Genomic DNA, 20400 nt, shown 5'->3' with positions numbered 1-20400 from the left:
GTGAGTTTATCAAATAAACTCCTATCTTCATTTCCCACGAAGCCAGAACCATTTTGCCATGGAAGCACAGAACCAGGGCAGGGTACTGCTGGGCCCCAGAATCTTCCCAGACCACGTCCCACACAATCTAAAGCAAAGACATGCAGGAAGGGTCTGAGCTGAGTTCTTTGGAGACACTGAACCTGAGTGCTAAAGCCCCTTATGGAAAATGTTGGCTTAAATGCAGTTTCATCCTACCTGCTCCTGGGGGCTCTCTCCTTAGTTTTGGGGTGGGGCCAGGGGCTGTGCCCCTTAGCTGTTTCCCTAAGACATGACTCAGCCCTGCAGGGACCAAGGGGTAGCTGATTCCACAGCAGAAGTCAAATGAGGGAGGACAGACGCCCATCGTCAAAGCCACAGGACAAGCCTCCCCCAGGCGTCCTGCTCAGTACCCTCCCCACCATGGTGGATCGCAGTTCAGCAGGGGGCACTCTGTTCCTGATGTTTTTAATTCTTCCCCCCCCCCCGAGAGAGAGAGAGAGAGAGAGAGAGAGAGAGAGAGAGAGAGAGAGAGAGAGAATTTTTTTTAAAAAAAATATTTATTCTTTATAGTTTTCGGCGGACACAACATCTTTGTATGTGGTGCTGAGGATCGAACCTGGGCCGCACGCATGCCAGGCGAGTGTGCTACCCCTTGAGCCACATCCCCAGCCCTGTTTTTAATTCTTAAAATACATCTTAGAAAAACTGGAACCATCCCTTGTGTTTCTCTCACAAGCCACATGTGCCTGGAGAAGGGTCAGCTGTCAAGCCTGCAGAGGCTCTCTTCCTAATGCCATCAGGTTGGAGGGTAGGATTTCAACACATGAACACCAAGATCACAGCAGAGGGTTAGCCAAGCCCCTTCTGAGGGGACAAAGGAAGTTCTGGAGATAGATCTATGCAAGGTTGAGGGATGGGGAATGAGCTTCCCAGGAGGGGGTACGGGAGCAGCCAGTACAAAGGCCCTGAGGTGGGAGTGCAAACCTGAGTGGAGCAATTAGGGGATGAAAGACAAGCAGTGAGGCTGTAGCCAGGTCACCCTGGGCCTCAGAGGCTCATGGCACTGAGATGGGAGCCAACTGACAGCCCCACTTCTCATTTAATTCAATAGATTCCAGAGCCGGGAGAGCAGAGGACTTGCTTTTCCTTTCTGCCTGCTGATGGCTGTTTCCCCACTGTCTTGTGTAAGAAATGATAAAATAAATTACCAAATAAAAATCCACCCTTATAAGTGACCTGACTCATCCCCTGAGACAGTTCCGCTTCCAGCCTCCCTCTGGTCCTGGGAGTGAAAGGCAGGCTCCGTGCGGCAGCACATGTCCATCGGGTTACTTGGTGTTGCCTTCTGCTTGCTCTCTCTCTCCAACCACACGGAGGCCAAGGAGGTCAAGGATTGCTGTCTGTTGTGTCCCCAGCACCAGGCACAGCCACGCCAGGATGAAGAATTCATGAAGAATTCTTGGGCAACAGGGACTCTTTAGGGAGGTGATTCACAAAGCCCATCTCAGTACCTACCCCCAGTCCCCCACCCAGTGCCCACCAAAAGGCCCTGGGGCATCTGAAGTAAGCAGGTCAGATTCTGGTCCCACCTTAAGTGCCTCCCACCCCCACCTCTCCCCTGCTGACTGGCCCTAGGCAGAATGCTGTTCTCCACCACCAGCCCACCGCCACACTGTTCTGCTGTCCTGGCAGGGCCACAGCTAGAGGCCTGCAGGCCTCACCTGGATCCTTGCAGAGGGCTCCCATGAGGCCTCCCTGCAGGGTTTCTGAGGTCAGCCATGATTTGTCTACTGTGTACCAGGCTGCTGCTTGGCCCCTTCCCAAGACCCTCAGGGAGGCAGAGCTCAGTGCTACCACCCCAGGCACAGTACCCACTTAAAGGCACACATGTTCTCTTAAAAAATAAAGCAACACAGACTGTCCTTGTCTTATCAGTTTTTATGTAATATTTTTTCCTGACTCAGTGTCTTGTTGTGCTCCGACCTTTCACAGTCTCCCCAACGCATCCCATGAGCCACTTGGCTGGATCGAAGGCTGGTGATATTCAAACCTAGGCCTCCAGACCCCTAGTTCAGGGCCCACCAGCCATCACGAGCACTGGACTAGGAGTCAGCAGCCCTGGGGTTTGGGTCTCTGCTTAATGATGGTTAAATTTAGATCCTAAGGATAATCTGAAACACACAGGAGCAGTGGAATCCCCTGGCTTCTGTATCACCAAGTTTCCCCAGTGACAGACGCTGGCATCCTCCCCAGGTAAGGTCCCTCCACGGACACGCATTCACTGCCATCAGTGGCTGTACTGCAGAACCTGGCAACACAGGACGAAAAGGGCGGCGAAACGTGGCACAGGGTCCTGCCAGAGGCCCTAAAGGAGGAAGTCGGCCCCACACTGAAGAAGTCTCAGGCCTGGCCGATCCAGTAGGACAGTCTAAACCGCCCTGAGGCCCTGGGGAAGGGCAGGGAGAAGTTGCCAACGGGACGCAGCAAGGACCCAGGGGCCCCGCCCACCGCGAACGTCAGCAGACCGGTGGGCCACGTCCGCTCGGCTCTCCGCGCCACTCAACCCCACAGCTACCCGCGACGACCGCGGGCTCGACCTCCGGGGTATCCGCACACTCCCTGCCCTCAGCCCCGCCCTCTGCTCCGAGGCCCACGGGTCCAGCTCGGGGTCCCCTCCCCAGAGTCGCCCGGGCCCGACGTGCGCACCTCTGCACTGTGGCTGGAGTCCCCGCCACCAGGCCCGCAGGGCCCGGAAGTTCTCAGCGGGTCCCGGCACCTCCCTCGCAGCCTGGCGCTGCTCCGGGGAGCCCTCCCTCGGCCCGCCCGAAGGTGAGGGCCCCGGGGCTGGGCGGAGCCCCTCGCCCCTCTGCCCGCCTGTTTGGAAGTTCGGTCTCCTCTCTTCCAGCACAGCGCCCGGCCCTGCCGGAAGCGCGCGGCGCGCTCAGACCCTCTCATTCCCGCGTGTTCTCCGGAGACCGGAAGCCCCAGAGGCCACCTCCAGGTGGGCGCGCAGGCAGGACAGGCGAGAGCGCTACGAGGGCGCCCTTTCGCCGCCCAAGGAGTTTCTCGACTAGCTGTGCTCGGGCCTTCAGGCCTCGGAAGGTCTCGGCGTTGCATGTCCGTTTTCATGGCAGTGTCCCATTAAACAGGCGAGGACGCTGAGGTCCCGCGGCAGACTCGGAAACGAGCCCAGGTGGAAGTTTCCCGGGCCCTGTCCCCTGCATAGCTGGCCCGCGTGGCACACTAGCTGAGGTCCTTGCATCCCGCTGGCCGCCGGCTCCCAGAAGGTTATCGGCCCCGGCAGTCGCCACGGCACTCACCGCGCTTCCTCCTTCCGAGCGGCGCGGGCGGGCGCATGAAGCACACTCTTTGTCTGCGGCACTACGGCGTCCCACCCCTACGCCCGCCACGTTCCTCCGCCCCGCCCTCCGGCCGCGCCCAGCCAATGGGGATCGGCGGCAGCGCGCGGCGCCCGGGGCGTTGTCCTCACCTCACGCGCCCATTGGCTGCGCTGTGCGCCCCGCGGAGCGGGTGGGCCGAGGGCGGGGCGCGGTCCGAGGTGAGCGGCCGCCGGTGGCAGGCGGGTGCACGGCGGTGAAGGCTAGCCAGCGGGCCAGCGGCAGTGCAGCGCGGAGCCGCATTTGGAGCTGCCGCTCCGCCCCGATCTCGGACGCCCGGCGCCGAGCAGGAGGCCAGGCCGAGCCCAATACAGCACGCAGGGACCCTCGACGGCGGCCGGCCGGGTGAGGGGTCCGGGAAGGAGAAGGAAGAAGAGAAAGCACGGCCTCGCCGGTACCCGGCCATGGCGCTCGACTTCCTGGCTGGATGCGCTGGGGGTAAGGAGGCATCGGGCTCAGTGGCTGGAGCGAGGCGTCGCGGATGCGGGCCAACCCAGCTGTGAGCCCTCGGACCGGCGCCTGCCTCCGGCTGAGGTCTCCCGCCGGGAACACGGAATAACAATGCCCTCTGCGGTCTCGTGGGCGTTAGTCGACTTGGGGCCCCGAGGGCGCCTGGCGCGCGGCGCGCAGGGGCCGGTGTCTTTTCAGTCCGTGGAGGCATGCTGTGGAGGTCTGGGGCTCTGGAGGATGCGCCGCGGCCCCCTGCGCCCTCCCCATAGGTCCCTGGAGCATCCCCCAGCTCTATCCCGCGCCCACTCGGTGCAGGGTCCTTTCCCAGGCGGTCCGGTTGGGAGCGGACCCGACCCGGTTTCCCGTAGCTGTCCGGGCGGGGCCCTCCTTAGTGGACACGCCTGAACGCCGGCGCCGAGCGAGGCCGGAGCGAGGTCTGCAGTGCAAGCCCTGGGTGCACGCTTTGGCTCGCCTGCCCCTACCTACGCGGTTCCGTGAGCGAGAGGCAGCAGCCAACGCGGTGGGCTTGACAGGTCGCGCGAGCAAGCTGGTGCGGGCACCCTCAGTGACGCGGGGGTGGGCGCTAGGGTTTCTTCCCCAGACTGCGACCGGACCCTCCGACCGTGGGCGTTGGGCACTGCACTTACCTGTCTGGCCTTTAGTTTCTCTGCTTTCCCCTTAAAGGTCAGTTTATTCAACAGGTATTAGCAGAGAGCCTGGTTTAGCCTTCAGGAGGTGGCGGGCCCAGCGTGTCAGGCAGAGTATCTGGCTGGTTATCTCAAGGCCTGCCCAGTCCATTTGCATCTGAAGGCGGCTGCTTTTCTCCTCAATCACCTGCCCTTGTTCCCTGCTGCTCATCTGCTTGCATTTGACTTTAATACAGCCCTCAGCTACCAGCCAGCAGAGAGCCCCTTAGGAAGAGGAGCAGCTGTTGGGCAGTGCCTTGGGCATTTAGCTCAGGGAGCTTCCTCCTAGGCAGAGGAGGCTAGTTGGACAGGTGTGTGTCCAGGGCAGTGATGTGTGCCTAAGGGGTTGAAGAACTTCCCAGTCTGTTTCCAATTAGACTTCTGGAAGCTGCTGGAGGAAGAAGCAGCCCAGAGTTTCCTGCAATTTGGTGGGAGATTTCTTCCAAGTCCTGGGTGTGGGTAGAAGGGTAGGGGAAGTGGCCTCTAGGGATCCTGCTTCCAGATACCCAACCCTGTCCCATCAGCTCCCAAGACCCTCCTCTGCACCCTCTACCCACTTTCAACAGATGCTGCGAAGTGGGAGGAGGCAGAGATACACTTCTGCTGGCCAGGACCCACTCCCTTCTCCTGGGGAGGGTGGATTCTTTCCCTACAGGGGTGGGGTTCCTTCTGTAGTTGCAGTCCTTCAATGGAGGTGTCCTGGGAGTCCCTAAGTTTGGGAAAAGAACACTCCTAAGGCCAAGCCTGCTTAGAGACCCTAGCCAGCCCGACACATGTGTTGGGTCATCCCTTGGACTCTTGCTCAGGCAGGTACCCTGCCTGGAATGCACTTCTGCCCATTCTCACTGAACCTACCAGGGGGAGGTTGTGTACATGTGCTCTGCCTCAGGGCACCAGCAGATCCTGTCCTAGGGTTGGGGGCGAGGTTAGGGTACAGCACCCTGGCTGTGGTGTACGCCGCCCCCAGGCCCTGGTCTGCAGTGCAAGCCCTGGGTGCATTGTGCTCACTTACATGGCAACTGTGCAGGCATAGGCCTGAACTTTTCAGGTGACTGAGGATGGAAGTTGGTAGAGAACCTCTCTCTTGGTCTCATCCAGCAGAGGAGAAATCTAGGCCCAGAAAGGTGGAGAGACTAGTGAAAATCACAGTGCTTCTCCAGAGGGGCTGGGCCACTGGGGGATGACCCACTGGAAAGGGACCCGTCCTCAGGCTTGCCTTTTGGGCTTCTGGCACCCTAGGCTGCATAGGAACAGGGATCAGGCAGCACAAACACCTTGGGAACCTGGCTGGTTCTTTCTAGTTTGAGTCCCTCCCATCATGGAGGTCAAGAGTAGGAGATGGCAGTGCTTCCCTCTGTGGGTTCTGATGCACATACTCCTGAAGGAGGATGGTGTGTCCCCTTCAACAGGCCCACTTGAGATGAATGTGTGAGCTGATTGGCCTAGGGATGGGCCAGGGGAGGCAGAGTAGGCACTTTGATCGGCAGGTTCCTAGGACCCTGCATAGTGCAAGGGGAAAAGAACACTGTCTCCCTTCCCCAGAGAGAGGATCTGCCCCAGATGGGCAGTAGGGATGGGGCATGGGCAGGAGGAGGCACAGAGAAGTACTCAATTACACGAGGAGCACTGATTCCACCACCAGGTGCCGGAGGGACAGGGGTCTCTCTCCTCCCCTGGAGGAACATGGAGTGGGGGGTTGTTCCTGAGAGTCAGCTTTTTTTTTTTTTTTTTTTTTTTTTGCTGTTCGGGGGATACATGGGATTAAACCCAGGGACGCTTCAACACTGAACTACATTCTCAGCCACCCCACCGTTTTTTGGATTTATTTATTTTAAACTTTTTAAAAAATTTATTTTTTAGTTGTTGATGGACCTTTATTTCATTCATTTACTTATATATGGTGCTGAGAATGGAATCCATTGCCTCTCACATCTGCTGGGCAGGTGCTCTACCAGTGAGCCACAATCCCAACCCTTCTTTTAAACTTTTGAGACAGGGTTTCTCTAAGTTGCTTGCGGGGGGGCCTCACTGAGTTGTTGAGGCCGGCTTTGAACTTGTAATCCTCCTGCCTCAGCCTCCAAGATGCTGGGATTACAGGCGTGGACCACCCCCAGCTAAGCCAGCTTTTCGGAACTGGGAGACTGGGTTCACTTTTTCTGGGGGCTGTCAAGGGAAGTGGTGAGGCAGGGCTTCCTGGCTCTCAAGGGGACTGTGAGGTGAAAAGGGTAAGACCGGAGACCCTGATGGAGACAGACCCCACCTTCCACGCTCTTCCCATTGGGGTAGGTTCTGGTGAGAGGTGCAGCCCTCACAACTAAGGACATGCAGAAAGGTAAGAGGAGAAAGTAGGAATGGGGTGCCAGTGCTTAGAGCTAGGGCCTCTCATCAGAGGTAGCAACCTGCCCTCTTCGCCCCATCCCAGAGGTGACTAAGGTTGTTGCTAGCATCTGGGTAAGTCTGGGGTCAGAGGCATGACCAGCTACCCACAGGAAAGGAACCCCACTGCTGGGTCCAGCTAGAGGGACAGGAAGGTCAAGTGGCACCTACAGGAGACTAGGTTTCCAGGTACAGCCCACGTGAACAGCTTCTAGTACTAGGATTTATAAATTCTGAAAATTCACAGTAGGGGCTGGGATTGTAGCTCAGTGATAGAGAACTTGCTTAGCATGTGTGCAGACCTGGGATAGATCAGCATCCAAAAAATAAATAAGTTAATACAGTAAAAAAGCAATCCCCCCAAAACAGAGATTCAGAGCATGAAGTGAAAAAGAGAGTGGCTCTAGCTGGGGGTGGGGCTCACCGTCATCTCAACTATTTGGGAGGCAGAGGCAGAAGGATTGCAAGTTCAAGGCCAGCCTGGGCAACTTAGCAGGATCCTGTCTTAAAATAAAAAATGAAAGAAAAAAAATAAAGCAGGGGGCTGGGGATGTGGCCCAGCGCTAGAGCCTTTGCCTAACCTGGATGAGGGCCTGGATTCCATCCTCAGTACTGGGGGCGGAGGGGGTGCAGATCTCACAGAAGAAAAAAGGATGCCCGAAGGACCAGAAACAGATGAAAGTCAGGAGGGAAGAGTTTGGTGGAATGTTGGGGGCTCCAGAAGGAGGAAAGGAGCAGGTCTGGAAATGATGGACATGATAGATAAATAATAGTGGAGATTTTCCCTGCGTGGGGAAAACCTATAGTGAAAGGGTGGGTGGAGTTTCAGACAGGTTGTTAAAGGAGACTCAGCCTGGGCATCCCCTGCTGACATTCCCCTAATATGCAGAGAAGATTGCAGAGGTGGACTCAGTGGTAGAGTACTTGGCTAGCACGTGAGGCCTTGGTTTTGATTCTCAGCACCACAAATAAATGAATAAAATAAAAGTCCATTGATAACTAAAAAAAATTTAAAAAACTGATTGCAGAGGTAAATAGTTTGTGACAAAGAGAAACACTGGCAACAGATCTCTCACGTACAGCACTGAAGGCCTGAAGGTGGAGGGAACCCTTACTGCCTGCACCCAGAAGTCTTCACCAGAGCATAGTGTCAAGAAATGTATCTTGCAAATGAGCAAGAATTCAGAGGAGCTGGAGCTCAGTGGTAGAGCACTTGCCTAGCCTGGCAAGGCCCCGGTTCCATCCCCAGGGCCACAAAGAAGAGTTCAGCAGGCATTTGCCCTGTGTGTTTTATCTGAGAGAAGTAACCAAGAAAGGCTCCAGCAGAACGGCAGGTGATTGGAGCAGAAACCAAAACAGGAGGGGAGAGAATGCAGGGAACTGTGAGGTTCCCTGGTTTACAGGCTCACATCAGTGGAAGGTAGCAGGGTGGGGCTGAAAGGGGCACAGAGAGCCTTGGGGTGATGGGTGCTTACCTTGTTCTCTGTAATGATTAGAAGTGTTAGACATAAAAATAAACCCTCTGTTGGACTTAGAAATTAAAAAAGGAAGAGGATAAACAGGACAGGACTGGAGATGTAGCTCTGTGGTAGTGCAAGTACACTAGTTCAGCCGTGCGAGGCTCTGGGTTCCATCCCCAGTCGCGCAGAACATTGAAAATAGAACAGGGGCTAGAGCTGGAGCTCAGTGGCAGAGCGCTTGCCTAGCACATGTGAGGCACAGGGTTTGATCCTCAGCACCACATAAAAATAAAAATAAAAAGGTATTGTGTCCATCTACTATAAAAATTAGGGGGATGTGGTTCAAGTGGTAGCACACTTGCCTGGCATGCGCATGGTGCTAGTTTCAATCCTCAGTACCACATAAAAATAAAATAAAGATGTGTCCACCGAAAACTAAAAAATAAAATAATAAAAATTTTCTCTCTCTCTCTTAAAAAAAAATTTTAAAAACCAGAAGAATAAATAGTAATTTCCCAAACCTGCAAAAATGGTTCAGAAAAGGAAAAGAAGTAAAATAAACCATTTGCATAAAATAAGATGGCATAATGTGGATCTTTCAGTTGTTTTGATGAAATCTGAGACGGCTTCAGATTGGGTTGGGAAGTGGTCCAGTTACAGGTTGTTTATAAGAAACATCTAAAACAGTAGCAAGAAGAGGCTCAGAGGGCTGGGGATGTGGCTCAAGCGGTAGCACGCTTGTCTGGCGTGTGTGCGGCCCGGGTTCGATCCTTAGCACCACATACAAAACAACGATGTTGTGTCTGCCAATAATTAGAAAATAAATATTTAAAAAAATTCTCTCTCTCTCTCTCTCTCTCTCTCCCTCTCTCCCTCTATCACTCTCTCTTTTTAAAAAAAAAAAAAAGGTTCAGAGTTAAGAGCTGGACAAAACTCTACCAGGCCAAATAGGAAGCAGGCCTGGCAGGGTAGTACCAGAAGCACCCTGAGGACCACAGCATGGAACGGGAGAAGAGGACATCATGTCAAGATAAAGCACAGTTTGAGAAGTAGATATGTAGTGGCTCCATTAACCTTCGGGCATCAGCTGGCAAAATGGCCAGCTCTCCTGCTGGGCATGGTGGTGCACACCCATAATCCCAGCAGCTCAGGAGGCTGAATCAGGAGGATTGCAAGTTCAAAGCCAGTCTTGGCAATTTAGCAAGGCAATTTAACAACTCAGTGAGACCCTGTCTCTAAAATACAAAATAGGGCTGGGTACATGGTTCAGTGGTTAAGAGCCTCTGGCTCCAATGCCCTATACCAAAAAAAAAAAAAAAAAAGAGTATATGGCCAGCTCTCTGGAGACAGCAGGACAGCAGTGGGGAGGAGGCCCCAGGGCCAGAGGGTCCAGGTTTGAATTCTGGTTCATCACTCACTCGCTCTGTGCCAGGAACATTCTCTGTGCCTCAGATTCTTCATCTATAAAATGGCTTAATTGTCCTTTATCAGGAATGGGAGTGGAAAAATTAGAATATGAACATATTAAGAAACGTAACTAGGAGATCGAATGTTACTGTTTGTTACTTAGCAAATGTTAGCCCCTTTTTTGGCAGTACTGAACCCAGGGGTGCTCTATCACTGAGCTACATCCTCAGCGCTTTTTATTTATTATTTTGAGACAGGGTCTCACTAAGTTGCAGTCTTCCTGCCTCCTGCCTGAGTTGCTGGGATTACAGGCATGTGACATCATGCTGGGCCAGTGTCAACTCTCTTATTTATTTATTTAAAGATGTTTGTTTATTTTTTTAAAATTTTTTTTAGTTGTTGATATAGATCCTTTTATTATTTATTTACTTATATGTGGTGCTGAGGATCGAACCCAGTGCCTCACACATGCTAGGCAAGCACTCTGCCACTGAGCCACAGCTCCAGCCCCTGTTTATTTTTTTTAATTGTAGTTGCACACAATAACTTTATTTATATGTGGTGCTGAGGATCCAACCCAGGGCCTCGCAAGTGCTAGGTGAGTGCTGTGCAGCTGAGCCACAACCCCAGCCCCTGGTGTTGACTCTTAATGATACAAATACACTATTAGCAACAAAGCACATGCTTCCCCCACCCCACCTTGTTGTGCTGACATGGAACTCAGGGCTTCTTGCAGAGTTTTTTTTTTTTTTTTTAAGTTTAGCTGGACACAATACTTTTATTTATTAATTTTTATGTGGTGCTGAGGATTGAACCCAGGGCCTCACACATGCTAGGCGAGCGCTCTACCGCTGAGCCACATCCCCAGCCCCACAAATGGAGAATCTTAACAGATTTACACACAAGGTTCTAGGGAAGTGTGAGAGTTGGCATCAGTTGTTTGACTTTGACGAGCCTCAGTTTCTCCTGTGAAATGGGGTAACCAGGCTGTTGTGGTAGTCATGTTGAGATTTAGGAGTGATGTTGAGATTTGGACTGGAGCAGTGTTTCTGAGCCGTGTTGGAGGGGTGACCTTCATCCTTATAGCGGGGCTGAATTTTTGGCAGGCCCTGAACTAATATGTAACCAAGTATGACCACAAAGTCACAAGATGCCTCCCTAGGCTTGAGGTGGCTCCCACTCAGGGAAAGAGCAGAGGTGTCAGTTACACCTTCTTCACTGCAGACAGTTCCGGGGCCTGTCCCCCTGTTTGATCATTTAATCTCTGTGATGGTCCTCAGGGAGACAGATGCTCATCACCTGCTCAGGTGAGGAGAGTGAGGCCCAGACACTGAGTCCTCGGTGAATGTGCCTGCTAAGTAGCAGAGGGAAAGTTCAAATCTGGGTCACAGGCTGACCCCAAATTCCAGCATCCCTGGAGTGAGCTGCCCAAGCCAGAGGTGTATAGGGCAGTGGACACCCTAGAAACACGTGGGTAGCCTCAGGGCAGCTCTGGTCCTCTGCCCAGACCCCTCAACTGCAGTGTGGGGCAAGGAAAGGGACTCTAGCCTCCAGCTAGAAGATGCAGGTTTGGCCTTGGGAACCCCACCCCACACACGCCACCAGACAGGATGGCAGGAGCTCACAGGGTGTGCCTGGAGCCCCACGGGCACACAGTCAGTGTCCCCTTCCTCCCAGCAGCTATTGCCCAGTTCTCCTTGTCAGATCCCCATCCCCAGGGTTCTGGGGCATTTGCTCACAAGTACACGTTTCTTCTTCCAGGTGTGGCAGGCGTGCTTGTGGGACACCCATTTGACACCGTCAAGGTGAGTCTCTGTCACTCTTGGTTCTCAGGCCCTCATGGAGGCACAGATGTTGGAAAGAGGCTGCAGCGTTACAACCTCAGGAACGAATCTGAGGGCATCCCAGGGGCGTTAGAAGAAGATGGCAGGCAAGTTCTCCAGACACCTGGGAGGGCAGCTGCTTCCCACCCACCTAGCCGACCCCCTTCTGGGCTCTTCCATTTCCCAGCTGGGGCTGAACCACAAGTTGAGTTCATGGCCAAGTTCATTCTTGGGCTTGGCCAGCTGAGATTGCTGAAGGGCAGGTTTCTTCTCACTCAGAATGAATTCAGATATTTTCCTGAAAGAAAAGTTGAAGGAGGTGCGGTGGAACCAGTCTATGATTCTAATGACCTGGGAGGCTGAGGCAGGAGGATCATGAGTTCCAGGACAACCTCGGCAACTTCAAAAGACCCTATCCCTCCATCCTCCCAAAAAGAAGTCGGTTTGTAGCTCGGTGACAGAGTGCTTCCAGAACATGCACGTGGCCCTGGGTTCAGTCCCCAGTACTGCAAAAGAAGAGTCGAGGGAGAACATGTAGAAATACTGAGAAGTCAAACCTGTCAGCTTTCCAGTGAACATGGTCTTCACAGAGCAGTGATGTGCATACTTGAGAAACTGAATCAGAACTAAGGGACTGTTTCCAGCGCTGGTGTTCACCTGTGCAGTGTCTGTGGCCAAAAACCTAAGGTACATCCCATGTGTGGTTTGCTCTGGGAACGGGCCTGGGGCAGGCACTCCCTTGAGCTGGGCCCCATGCCTGGATCAACTGGAGTTCCGGTTCTCAGACACCAGGACAGAAACCAAGCAAACCCATGTCCTCCCGGAACTTCACTAGTTTTTGCCCTGCGGGTGGGGGATTTGTGTTCTCATGCTGACTCGAGTCAGCACCCTCCCCTGCTGTCTTCCCAGGGGCCCAGGCAGGCTGCAGCGGCACAATGGTGTTCTGCACCTTCTACACTTGGTGCAAACACTGAACTCGGTCTTTCCCAACGGGAAGGCAGAGTTGGAGGCAAGACACGTCATCCTGAGCTGGGATGGGTGGACTTCCTGGTTCCATTTTTTCAGTGAACCAGGTGTTTGTTGGCAAAGGAAATAACTTGTTAATTTCAGGCTGGCATTTCTTCCAGTCTGGCAGGAGGGCCTGGCTTTATGTACTGGCTTTGACCTTAAAAAGTTCTGTTCCTGGTTCAGGCCTCCCCTGCCAGCCCATTTGCCCCCTGACCTTGGGGTAGTCACTTCCCCGAGACCCAGATGTTCCCCTATGCAAAACGAGGGGTTGGATGAGATCTTTAGGGGCCAGACTCATGCTGCCCAGTGCTTGTCAGGATGGTTTGTGTGGGATTAATGCAAGCTCTGAAAAGCTCAGACCTCCACCATTTGTAGGCAAATCTGGGGAGAAGGCTAGAGGGCCAGGCTTTCTTGGTAAGCAGGGGCCCCGAGTCTCCTGCATGGGCCTGCTGTGAGTGAGGCCACTGCCTTGCCCACGCTCTACTGGCCAGCCCTGGCCAGCCCGTGCCACGGAGCTGCCCATAGGCCAGAGCAGCCCAGGACAGCCTGGCAGTGTCCATGTTACACTGTGTTTGTATCTTACGGTCATGCGTCTCCAGTGCCTCTTGCTGTGTCCAGCCAACCAGTACCTTGGCCTCTCCTCAGCCTGTGTCACAGAGGCCAGGCCTGGAAGCGCTGACTCGGCTGGGCCTGGCCAGAGAATCTGCAGGCTCTCACTCGTCCCAGGTGGTCCCTGTCAGGCTTGGGAGCCTCCTAGGTATTCTGAGTTGCTGAGCCCAGGGAGACCCTGTACCTCTCACACGCAGGAGCCTTTGTACTGTCACCACCCCTCCCTGGAACAGAGGATGGCCAATGAGAAAATCATTTGCACCTTTTTTTCTTTTTCTTTTTGCCACTGTGGCCCATGGCATTACATTTGGGCCAAACTACCTTTAAAAGCTGAGCTTTTTATTATGTTGGGGAGCTAGCCTGTCCTCAGGGATCATCCTGTGCCCTCTAGTCCCGCCATGACCACTTGCTGCTGTGCTGGGCCTATCCAGGGACCGCATCCTTGGCTCCCTATAGTGGGCTTTTGCAGCTTTCCAGTGTGAACGTTAAGCACTCTCATTAAAAGAAAATTGGGAAACCAGCCGGGCTGGTTTGGGCTGGTTTTACGCACACTGTCGCCAGGTCCTGGCCCTGAGGGCATGTGATATTTTTTAAAAGTGTTTTAATCATCAGGTGCGTACACTCAGTTTAGCTTTCCATTACAAAAGTAACATACTCTGCAAAAAGTACTTTGACCCTAACCCTACATCAGCTATAGAGAGCGCCCATCCTGCACTGCCCTTCCCACTACCCCATGGCTGCTCTGAAAAGCAGCAGTGCGGCAGCCCCCGGCAGTCCCTTGGCAGCGGGCTCCTGCTCACTGCTGCTCCGGGTGCCTTTTTAACTGGCCTGAGTGGCCACCACCCAGCAATAGCAAATTGCCAGTCCCTGGAGGCCCCTGGACCTCTGCTCCTATTTCCATCACCTACAGGATCCACTACTGTAACTCCCGATGTCACAGGCCCCTTTCATATAGCTGGAGCCTTGCTTGGGAACACGTGAGGGAGACTACTGAGCTCCCTGTTGCCCCACACTGTCCCATGCCTGGGACATTCACACTTCGTTCCTCCAGGTTCCTGAGCCCAGGTTCAGCTATTCTCTGTCACTCCCAGAACCACAGCCAGTCTCAGGCATGACCCTTCCCACATAGTTTTGTGCAAAGGTAGTTTTCTGCCCTACTGCATCGGACATGACAGTAAGCAGAGACACTGTCCCCAAAGTAGTGATGGCCACCCTAGGGCAGGGGAGGGGTGGTGGGAGGCTGGCTGAGGGGCTCCGCACCTGGATGTGATGTTGACATTTTGTGTTCTTTAATGCCTTTGCTGTCTGAGCTAGGGGCCATCTGAAAGTAGCAAAGTAACTTTGTTGCAGATGAGTGGAAGCTTCACCCGGAGCGCTAGTGAGTACAGACCAGGCGGTCCTCCTCGTCGCCCACCCAGGCCTGTGCCCGCACCCCACCCCCAGAGTTCCCCAGGCCTGGCAGGGGCAGGAAGGGCATGAGGCAAGTTGGGCCCAGCACAGGTCCTGGGCTGGGGGCTCGGGTGGGGCTGGTGGAGAAAAATCAGCCCCCTCTGAATCAGGGGCTCTTGTGGGAGGGGGTCTCCCAGGCCTGGGGGAGCTGGGAGCCTCTTGGACTTGTGTGCAAATGCCCACTTTCGTCTGCCACTTCCTTCAGTCCTCAGAGGAGCTCCTGTCACCCCAAGACGTAAAGAGCCTCAGCTCTAGGTGTTCTAGGACTTGGGCCAGATTTCACTCCCAGACAGTGAGGGCTTCTTCCAGACCCAGGTCAACACCAAGAGCTGGGTTGACCTAAGCTTGACATCCCAGCTGCTGGGCCTGGGCACTCAATGGTGCCTGTGTCCTGCAGATACTTAAAGACAGCCCAGATGTCAGTGAGGCTGACTCAAGGAAGGGACAGGGCTGCTTCACCTCAGTTCTGCTGAGAGCCCGCAGTGCCAGTGTCGAGGGCTTCAGGAGAAGCAGAGGTGCCCTGGAGACCCAGAACACTGAAGGGAAAGACACTCGCCTCGCAGGGCCCCAGCCGAGCTGCAGTGCCTGGTGTTAGTATGGGTTAGAATTCAAGGAGGGGTTTTGCTTTTCTGCTCTGAAAATTGCTCCCCTCCCTGCCAAGTCCTGGCAGAGAGCTGGGCATTAGGGTAGGAAGGGTGCTGGGGCAAGTCGGCGCCAGGGGCACGCCACTGCCAGCTGCTCCGGCCACTGGGGGCCTGTGTGCAGAGGTGGTACTGTTTTTCCTAACAGGACTCTCTGTGGTGCACTGACCAGTGGGGAGACCCACCTGTTGTGGTGGAGAGCTGGAAAGGCTTCGAGGAAGCCTGGCTTTCCCTGGGAGGGTGCTCCCCTGCTGCACCCCGACCTGCCCTCACCCTCCCCAGCACTGCTTGCGTCCTTGGAGAGGACAGCCCAAGGACAGCCGTGGCCATGCTTCAGAACATTGCTGAGCCTCCATCTTCCCGTTTTGGAATTGGGACCCCCAGCAGTGCCCAGGGATAATGGGTGTGACGCACCTGCTCCCCAAGCCCTGGCTGTGATAAGGACTATTTCCAAGTCAGATCTAGGGAACCCACTCCTGAGAGTATGATGTGACCTAGTTTTCCCAGCCCCGTGACGAGGATTCCAAGTTCAGGAAACGCCCCTCCCCCTGTGCCGGGTAGAGCCTGTGAATGAGCAGAGATAAGCTCTTGACAAAGACTGCTTTGACCGGAGGAGGCAGGCCCCAGAATTGCTGCCATGGGTCCCCAAGGAGGCTCTCAGCTGTTTTCCTGTCACTACTATTAACTTGTGACCACAGTTCTCACAAGGACCCAAGCAATAGTGCAGCCCATGCCCATTGCCCTGAGGCCCGCCAGGGAGGGGAGCCAGCTACTGGTCATGAGGTTGGGAACTCCTTTGGCCTTGGCCATGGTTTGGGATGACAGGTGTCACCTGACAATAGGTTGGTCCCAGGAGACAGTTCATGTCCCACTCTAGCATACTGTGCAATAGTGGCAAAAACAAGGGGCTTGTCTCAGTTGGAGGTCTTGGGGACCTCTGTCCCACCTACAGCTAGCTGTCCCTGTAGTGGTATCCTCCCTTGAAGAGGTGTGAACACCTGGCTCTGCCCTGCCTTAGAATCCCCAAAGCCACAGAAGGCTACTAGTTCCTGCGCCCTGTGTTGGGCCGCCCTGGGAGGCCTCCCTGGGCAGTTGTGAGCACTGAGCCAGGGGACTGGGTGCTCTGGTCCCCTGCTTGCCTGCCTCTTACCGGACTCCGTCCTTTCAGGTACGACTCCAGGTGCAGAGTGTGGAGAAGCCCCAGTACCGAGGGACCCTACACTGTTTCCAGACCATCATCAAGCAGGAGAGTGTGAGTGGCCAGGGCAGTTGTAATGTAGGGTTGAGAAGCCACCACCCCAGACCAGAGTGCCAGGAAACAACACCAGGGCGACTAAGGGGCATGAAGACTTTGGAAATATAAAATCATGTTATGCATGTTATGCTGAGGACTTTGCTTCAAATAAAATTCTGCTTGGAGCTGGGTGTGGTGGTGCACACCTGTAGTCCCAGCCATGTTCAGCTACCCTGGAGGCTGAGGGAGGATCCGTTGAGACCAGCCTGGGCAACATCGTGGTACCCTGTCTCGAGAAAAGGGAAAAAAACACTACAGTGGTCATGTGGTCCCAGCAGCTCTGGATCCTAGAGCAGGGTCATCTCAAGTTCAAAGCAACTTAGCCCTGTCTCAAAATAAAAAGGGCTGGGGATGTGGCTCAGTGGTTGAGTGTCAATCCCCAGTACCCACAAAAAAACAGTAAGGCAGTAACGATAACAATAATTCTGCTGGTCCTCATGAACCTGGGGTGGGCTAGACTGCCACCGGCTGTGTGGAGAGTCTGCGGAGGTAGGCTGGGCAGCCCGTGGCCCCCAGACAGGCACAACAGCACTGCCCGCCCTGATGGCATGTATCTCTGTCTCCACAGGTGCTGGGCCTTTACAAGGGCCTGGGCTCGCCGCTCATGGGGCTCACCTTCATCAACGCGCTCGTGTTCGGGGTGCAAGGCAATACTCTCCGGGCCCTGGGCCAGGACTCACCGCTGAACCAGTTCCTGGCTGGCGCAGCTGCAGGCGCCATCCAGTGCGTCATCTGCTGCCCCATGGAGCTGGCTAAGACTCGGCTGCAGCTGCAGGACGCCGGTCCAGCCCGTACCTACAAGGGCTCGCTGGACTGCCTGGCGCAGATCTACCAGCGCGAGGGCGTGCGCGGCGTCAACCGGGGCATGGCGTCCACGCTGCTGCGGGAGACGCCCAGCTTCGGCGTGTACTTCCTCACCTACGACGTGCTCACGCGCATGCTAGGCTGCGAGCCCGGCGACCGCCTGCTCGTGCCCAAGCTGCTGCTGGCCGGCGGCATGTCGGGCATCATGTCCTGGCTGTCCACCTACCCGGTGGACGTGGTCAAGTCGCGGCTGCAGGCCGATGGGCTGCGGGGCGCCCCGCGCTACAGCGGGATCCTTGACTGCGTGCGCCAGAGCTACCAGGCTGAGGGCTGGCGCGTCTTCACGCGAGGGCTGGCCTCCACACTGCTGCGCGCCTTCCCTGTCAACGCCGCCACCTTCGCCACTGTCACTGTGGTTCTCAGCTACGCCAGAGGAGAGGAGGCCCGGCCTGAGGGTGAGGCTGTGCCAGCTGCCCCCGCAGGGCCCGCCCTGGCCCAGCCCTCCAGCCTGTGATGCCCCTCCTGCCCTGGGGCCAGGCCACTCTGCAGAAACCCCACAGACATCAGGCTACCCCCTGCAATGTAAGGTTGAGAAGCCATCACCCCAGACCAGAGTGCCAGAAAACAATGTTGTCAGGGTGACTAAGGGCCGGTCTCAAGCCTGGGCCAGCACTCCATCAGACTGGGGTTCAGTTCCCTCATCAGCTTGACCTGAACCGTGAATCACTCCTCCGGCCTTGGTCTTCTCACCTGAGATGGGACCCACTTATCTACATGTGTCAGCCAGGAATGTCAGAGATGGTGCCCCAGCCATCTAGCACCAGGACTGCCCGAGTTGGTGTCTGGACCTGGAACTTACTCCAAAACCCCACTAACACTCCAGCTCTGCTCCCAGATCCGCTCTTCCTGCTCTTGCCCTGTAGGTTACCTGTGGGATCTCTGGTTGACAGGCTGCCCAGGGAAGATTTGACCTCCTCTGTATTGGGACAGGTGGTGGCTTAGAGCTTCTGGCATGGCACAACCAGGTGCTCTACCATTGTGCCAGCCTTTCCATAGAGTACCCTAGCAGTTGCCCTTCCTACTGTAGGGTGACCTGGGGCCTTGGCAGGAAGTCTGCTGGAGTCTCCTTGTCAGCGGAAGAACCGGTTGGGGAAAGAGACAGGCAGTGAGAAGTCTCAACAGTTAAATTGGTACAGCAGCTCGGCATGTGGCACACAACTTTAATCCCAGTGCCTCAGGAAGCTGAGGCAGGAGGATCTAAAGTGTGAGCCCACCTTCAGCAATTTAGTAAGGCCCTGTCTCAAACAAACAAAAAAATGACGTAGCTGTAATCAGGAGAAGTCCTTTCACTGAGACCTCAGGGTTCCTGTCTGCAAATGGGGGCAGAGGTCAGTTGATATTTGGGTTTATGGTTCACTACCACCATCCAGGATTCCCCAGAGTATGTAGAGGCTTGGCCAGAGAGTGGCATGGGATCCCTTCCAGAGGCTGGGCAGCTTGGCTCGTGGAGTGGAAGTTCCATGTCTGCTCCTAGCAAATGGTACCTGCCAGCCAGTCTCCTCAGTGCCTGGTGTCCCTGTGAGGGACAGAAGGGCTTGTTAGTGGGCACAGGCAAGGCCAGTGCGGGTCCCTTCACTCTGAGGAATGTTAACTCGCCAAAGGAGGCAGACTGCTCGGTGAGGACCCCAGCTCGGTACAGCCTCGTGTTATTGTATAGAAACCAAGGGAATAAAGTGCTGATGGTTTTGTAAGTGAGGGACTTTTGTGGACTGTGGGAGGGGCTTTGTCCTCTGGATCTCCCTGTGGGTGGGGCTCAGTGGTCTGGGTGCCGCCTCCCCCCTCCCTCCTGACAGCAGCCCTGGCAACGTGACCTGCGGCAGGTTAAGGCTTCACCTGAGCACCTGTTTCCTCCCCTGCAAAATGTGAAGCTCGGGTTAAAGCCACAGCTGCAAGGCAGTCTCAGTGTCTCAGTAGCAAGTGCCCTGGGATGTTTTCCTAGTTAAGTGAGGCCTGTGGTGGGGACACTGCCAACAGGGGAGGGCAGGGGCGGGCCTAGAAGAGGGATGTCTCAGTGGAGCCATTGCTCATATTAACCCTGGCAACTAGTGCATGGTGGGACCTAGCCCAGCCCAAGTGCCTGGAGGGCTTCCTGGAAGGTCGGCTAAAGTTAGCCTCTGCCTGCTGTGACCCCGCCAGCCATGGAGGCCCTTCCTTCCAAGGCTGAACCAACAAGCTGAACCCCCAACACCATAGGAGAGGGCCCAGCTCTCCCGTGCCCTAAAGACACCTTAGTGCCCAGCACCAGCCTGTGGAGCTTGCCCAATGTTTGGGGCTTCAGTGTCCAGATGAAAATCTCCCCACCTCTTGTGAAGCTTGGGTGGCTGCATGTCCCTGACCAGCCAGTGAGGGGAACTTCCAGTTGGTGCCTGGGGCTTCTGAGAAAGCTGCTTGCAGTCCTTGTGCCTGCAGCCCATCCTGTGACTCCTGACCCTGCTCTCTTCCTACTCAAGTGGGGACAGGGTACCTGGGGGTGCAGGGGAGACTGGCCCTGGGCGTGTGGAAGGCCAGCCGGGGCCCTATGTTCAATGCACTGTCCTGGGTTTCTCCATCACACATGTCACAGGCAGTGGTACACAGCTGTGTGGCATCCAACAGCATGGCAGATTTCACCCAGAGAAGTGACAGGACCTGATTTGTGCTTTGAAGACCCCATGGGAAATTGAGAAACAATGGGCCATGGGGACAAAGGAGCAGGTGGGTGTGGACAGAGGCCCTTAAGAAAGGGCATTGCTGGGCAGCTGTCTCAGACGACAGGCCCCGTCCAGGGTTCAGGCAAAGAGGTCACCCCCACCCGATGGTGGTTTGGGGGAACTCGGAGTCTGAAGCCTGGACGGTGCCTGTCTCTCCAGGGCTGGGGGCCAGGCCCTGCTCCTGCACCACTTTAGCCTGGCACATGCTGACCTCTCTGCCTTTT

At 55.3% G+C, this 20400-nt stretch overlaps 1 protein-coding gene and 1 long non-coding RNA gene across 10 annotated transcripts; one reads left to right on the top strand and one right to left on the bottom strand.

Moving 5' to 3' along the window:
- Window positions 1-1941: 1941 nt before the first annotated feature.
- LOC144377949 (uncharacterized) lies at window positions 1942-3029 on the bottom strand. Its single transcript, XR_013439288.1, has 2 exons — window positions 2728-3029; window positions 1942-2329 (listed from the first exon to the last, which is right to left on the bottom strand). It is a non-coding gene; the product is annotated as an uncharacterized LOC144377949 (long non-coding RNA).
- Window positions 3030-3310: 281 nt separating this feature from the next.
- Slc25a29 (solute carrier family 25 member 29) lies at window positions 3311-19177 on the top strand. Of its 9 annotated transcripts, XM_078050858.1 has the most exons (7): window positions 3311-3857; window positions 11560-11728; window positions 11901-12308; window positions 14589-14718; window positions 15085-15277; window positions 16497-16580; window positions 17191-19177. In XM_078050858.1, the coding sequence occupies exon 7, from the start codon at window positions 17227-17229 to the stop codon at window positions 17938-17940; it is 714 nt and encodes a 237-aa protein (XP_077906984.1). In that variant the 5' UTR covers window positions 3311-3857; window positions 11560-11728; window positions 11901-12308; window positions 14589-14718; window positions 15085-15277; window positions 16497-16580; window positions 17191-17226; the 3' UTR covers window positions 17941-19177. The 9 variants fall into 9 exon arrangements, with proteins under 9 accessions (XP_077906984.1, XP_077906983.1, XP_040131451.1 ...); XM_078050857.1 differs by lacking the exon at window positions 15085-15277; XM_040275517.2 differs by lacking the exons at window positions 11901-12308; window positions 15085-15277 and having other exon boundaries at window positions 11560-11603.
- Window positions 19178-20400: the final 1223 nt, after the last annotated feature.

Source organism: Ictidomys tridecemlineatus, chromosome 5 (genome assembly GCF_052094955.1).
Source record: "Ictidomys tridecemlineatus isolate mIctTri1 chromosome 5, mIctTri1.hap1, whole genome shotgun sequence".
In the NCBI taxonomy this organism is placed as follows: domain Eukaryota; kingdom Metazoa; phylum Chordata; class Mammalia; order Rodentia; family Sciuridae; genus Ictidomys; species Ictidomys tridecemlineatus.
Note: the sequence above shows the minus strand (reverse complement) of the source record. Positions and strands in the feature narration are given on the sequence as shown.

What these genes read in the sequence shown, in the direction of transcription:
- Slc25a29 (XM_005333913.5), top strand. Translation starts at nt 3,824, where the DNA reads ATGGCGCTCGACTTCCTGGCTGGATGCGCTGGGG. An exon ending in CCTGGCTGGATGCGCTGGGG is followed by an intron (nt 3,858 to 11,559) that starts GTAAGGAGGCAT and finishes TTCTTCTTCCAG; the next exon opens with GTGTGGCAGGCGTGCTTGTG. An exon ending in ACCCATTTGACACCGTCAAG is followed by an intron (nt 11,604 to 16,496) that starts GTGAGTCTCTGT and finishes CCGTCCTTTCAG; the next exon opens with GTACGACTCCAGGTGCAGAG.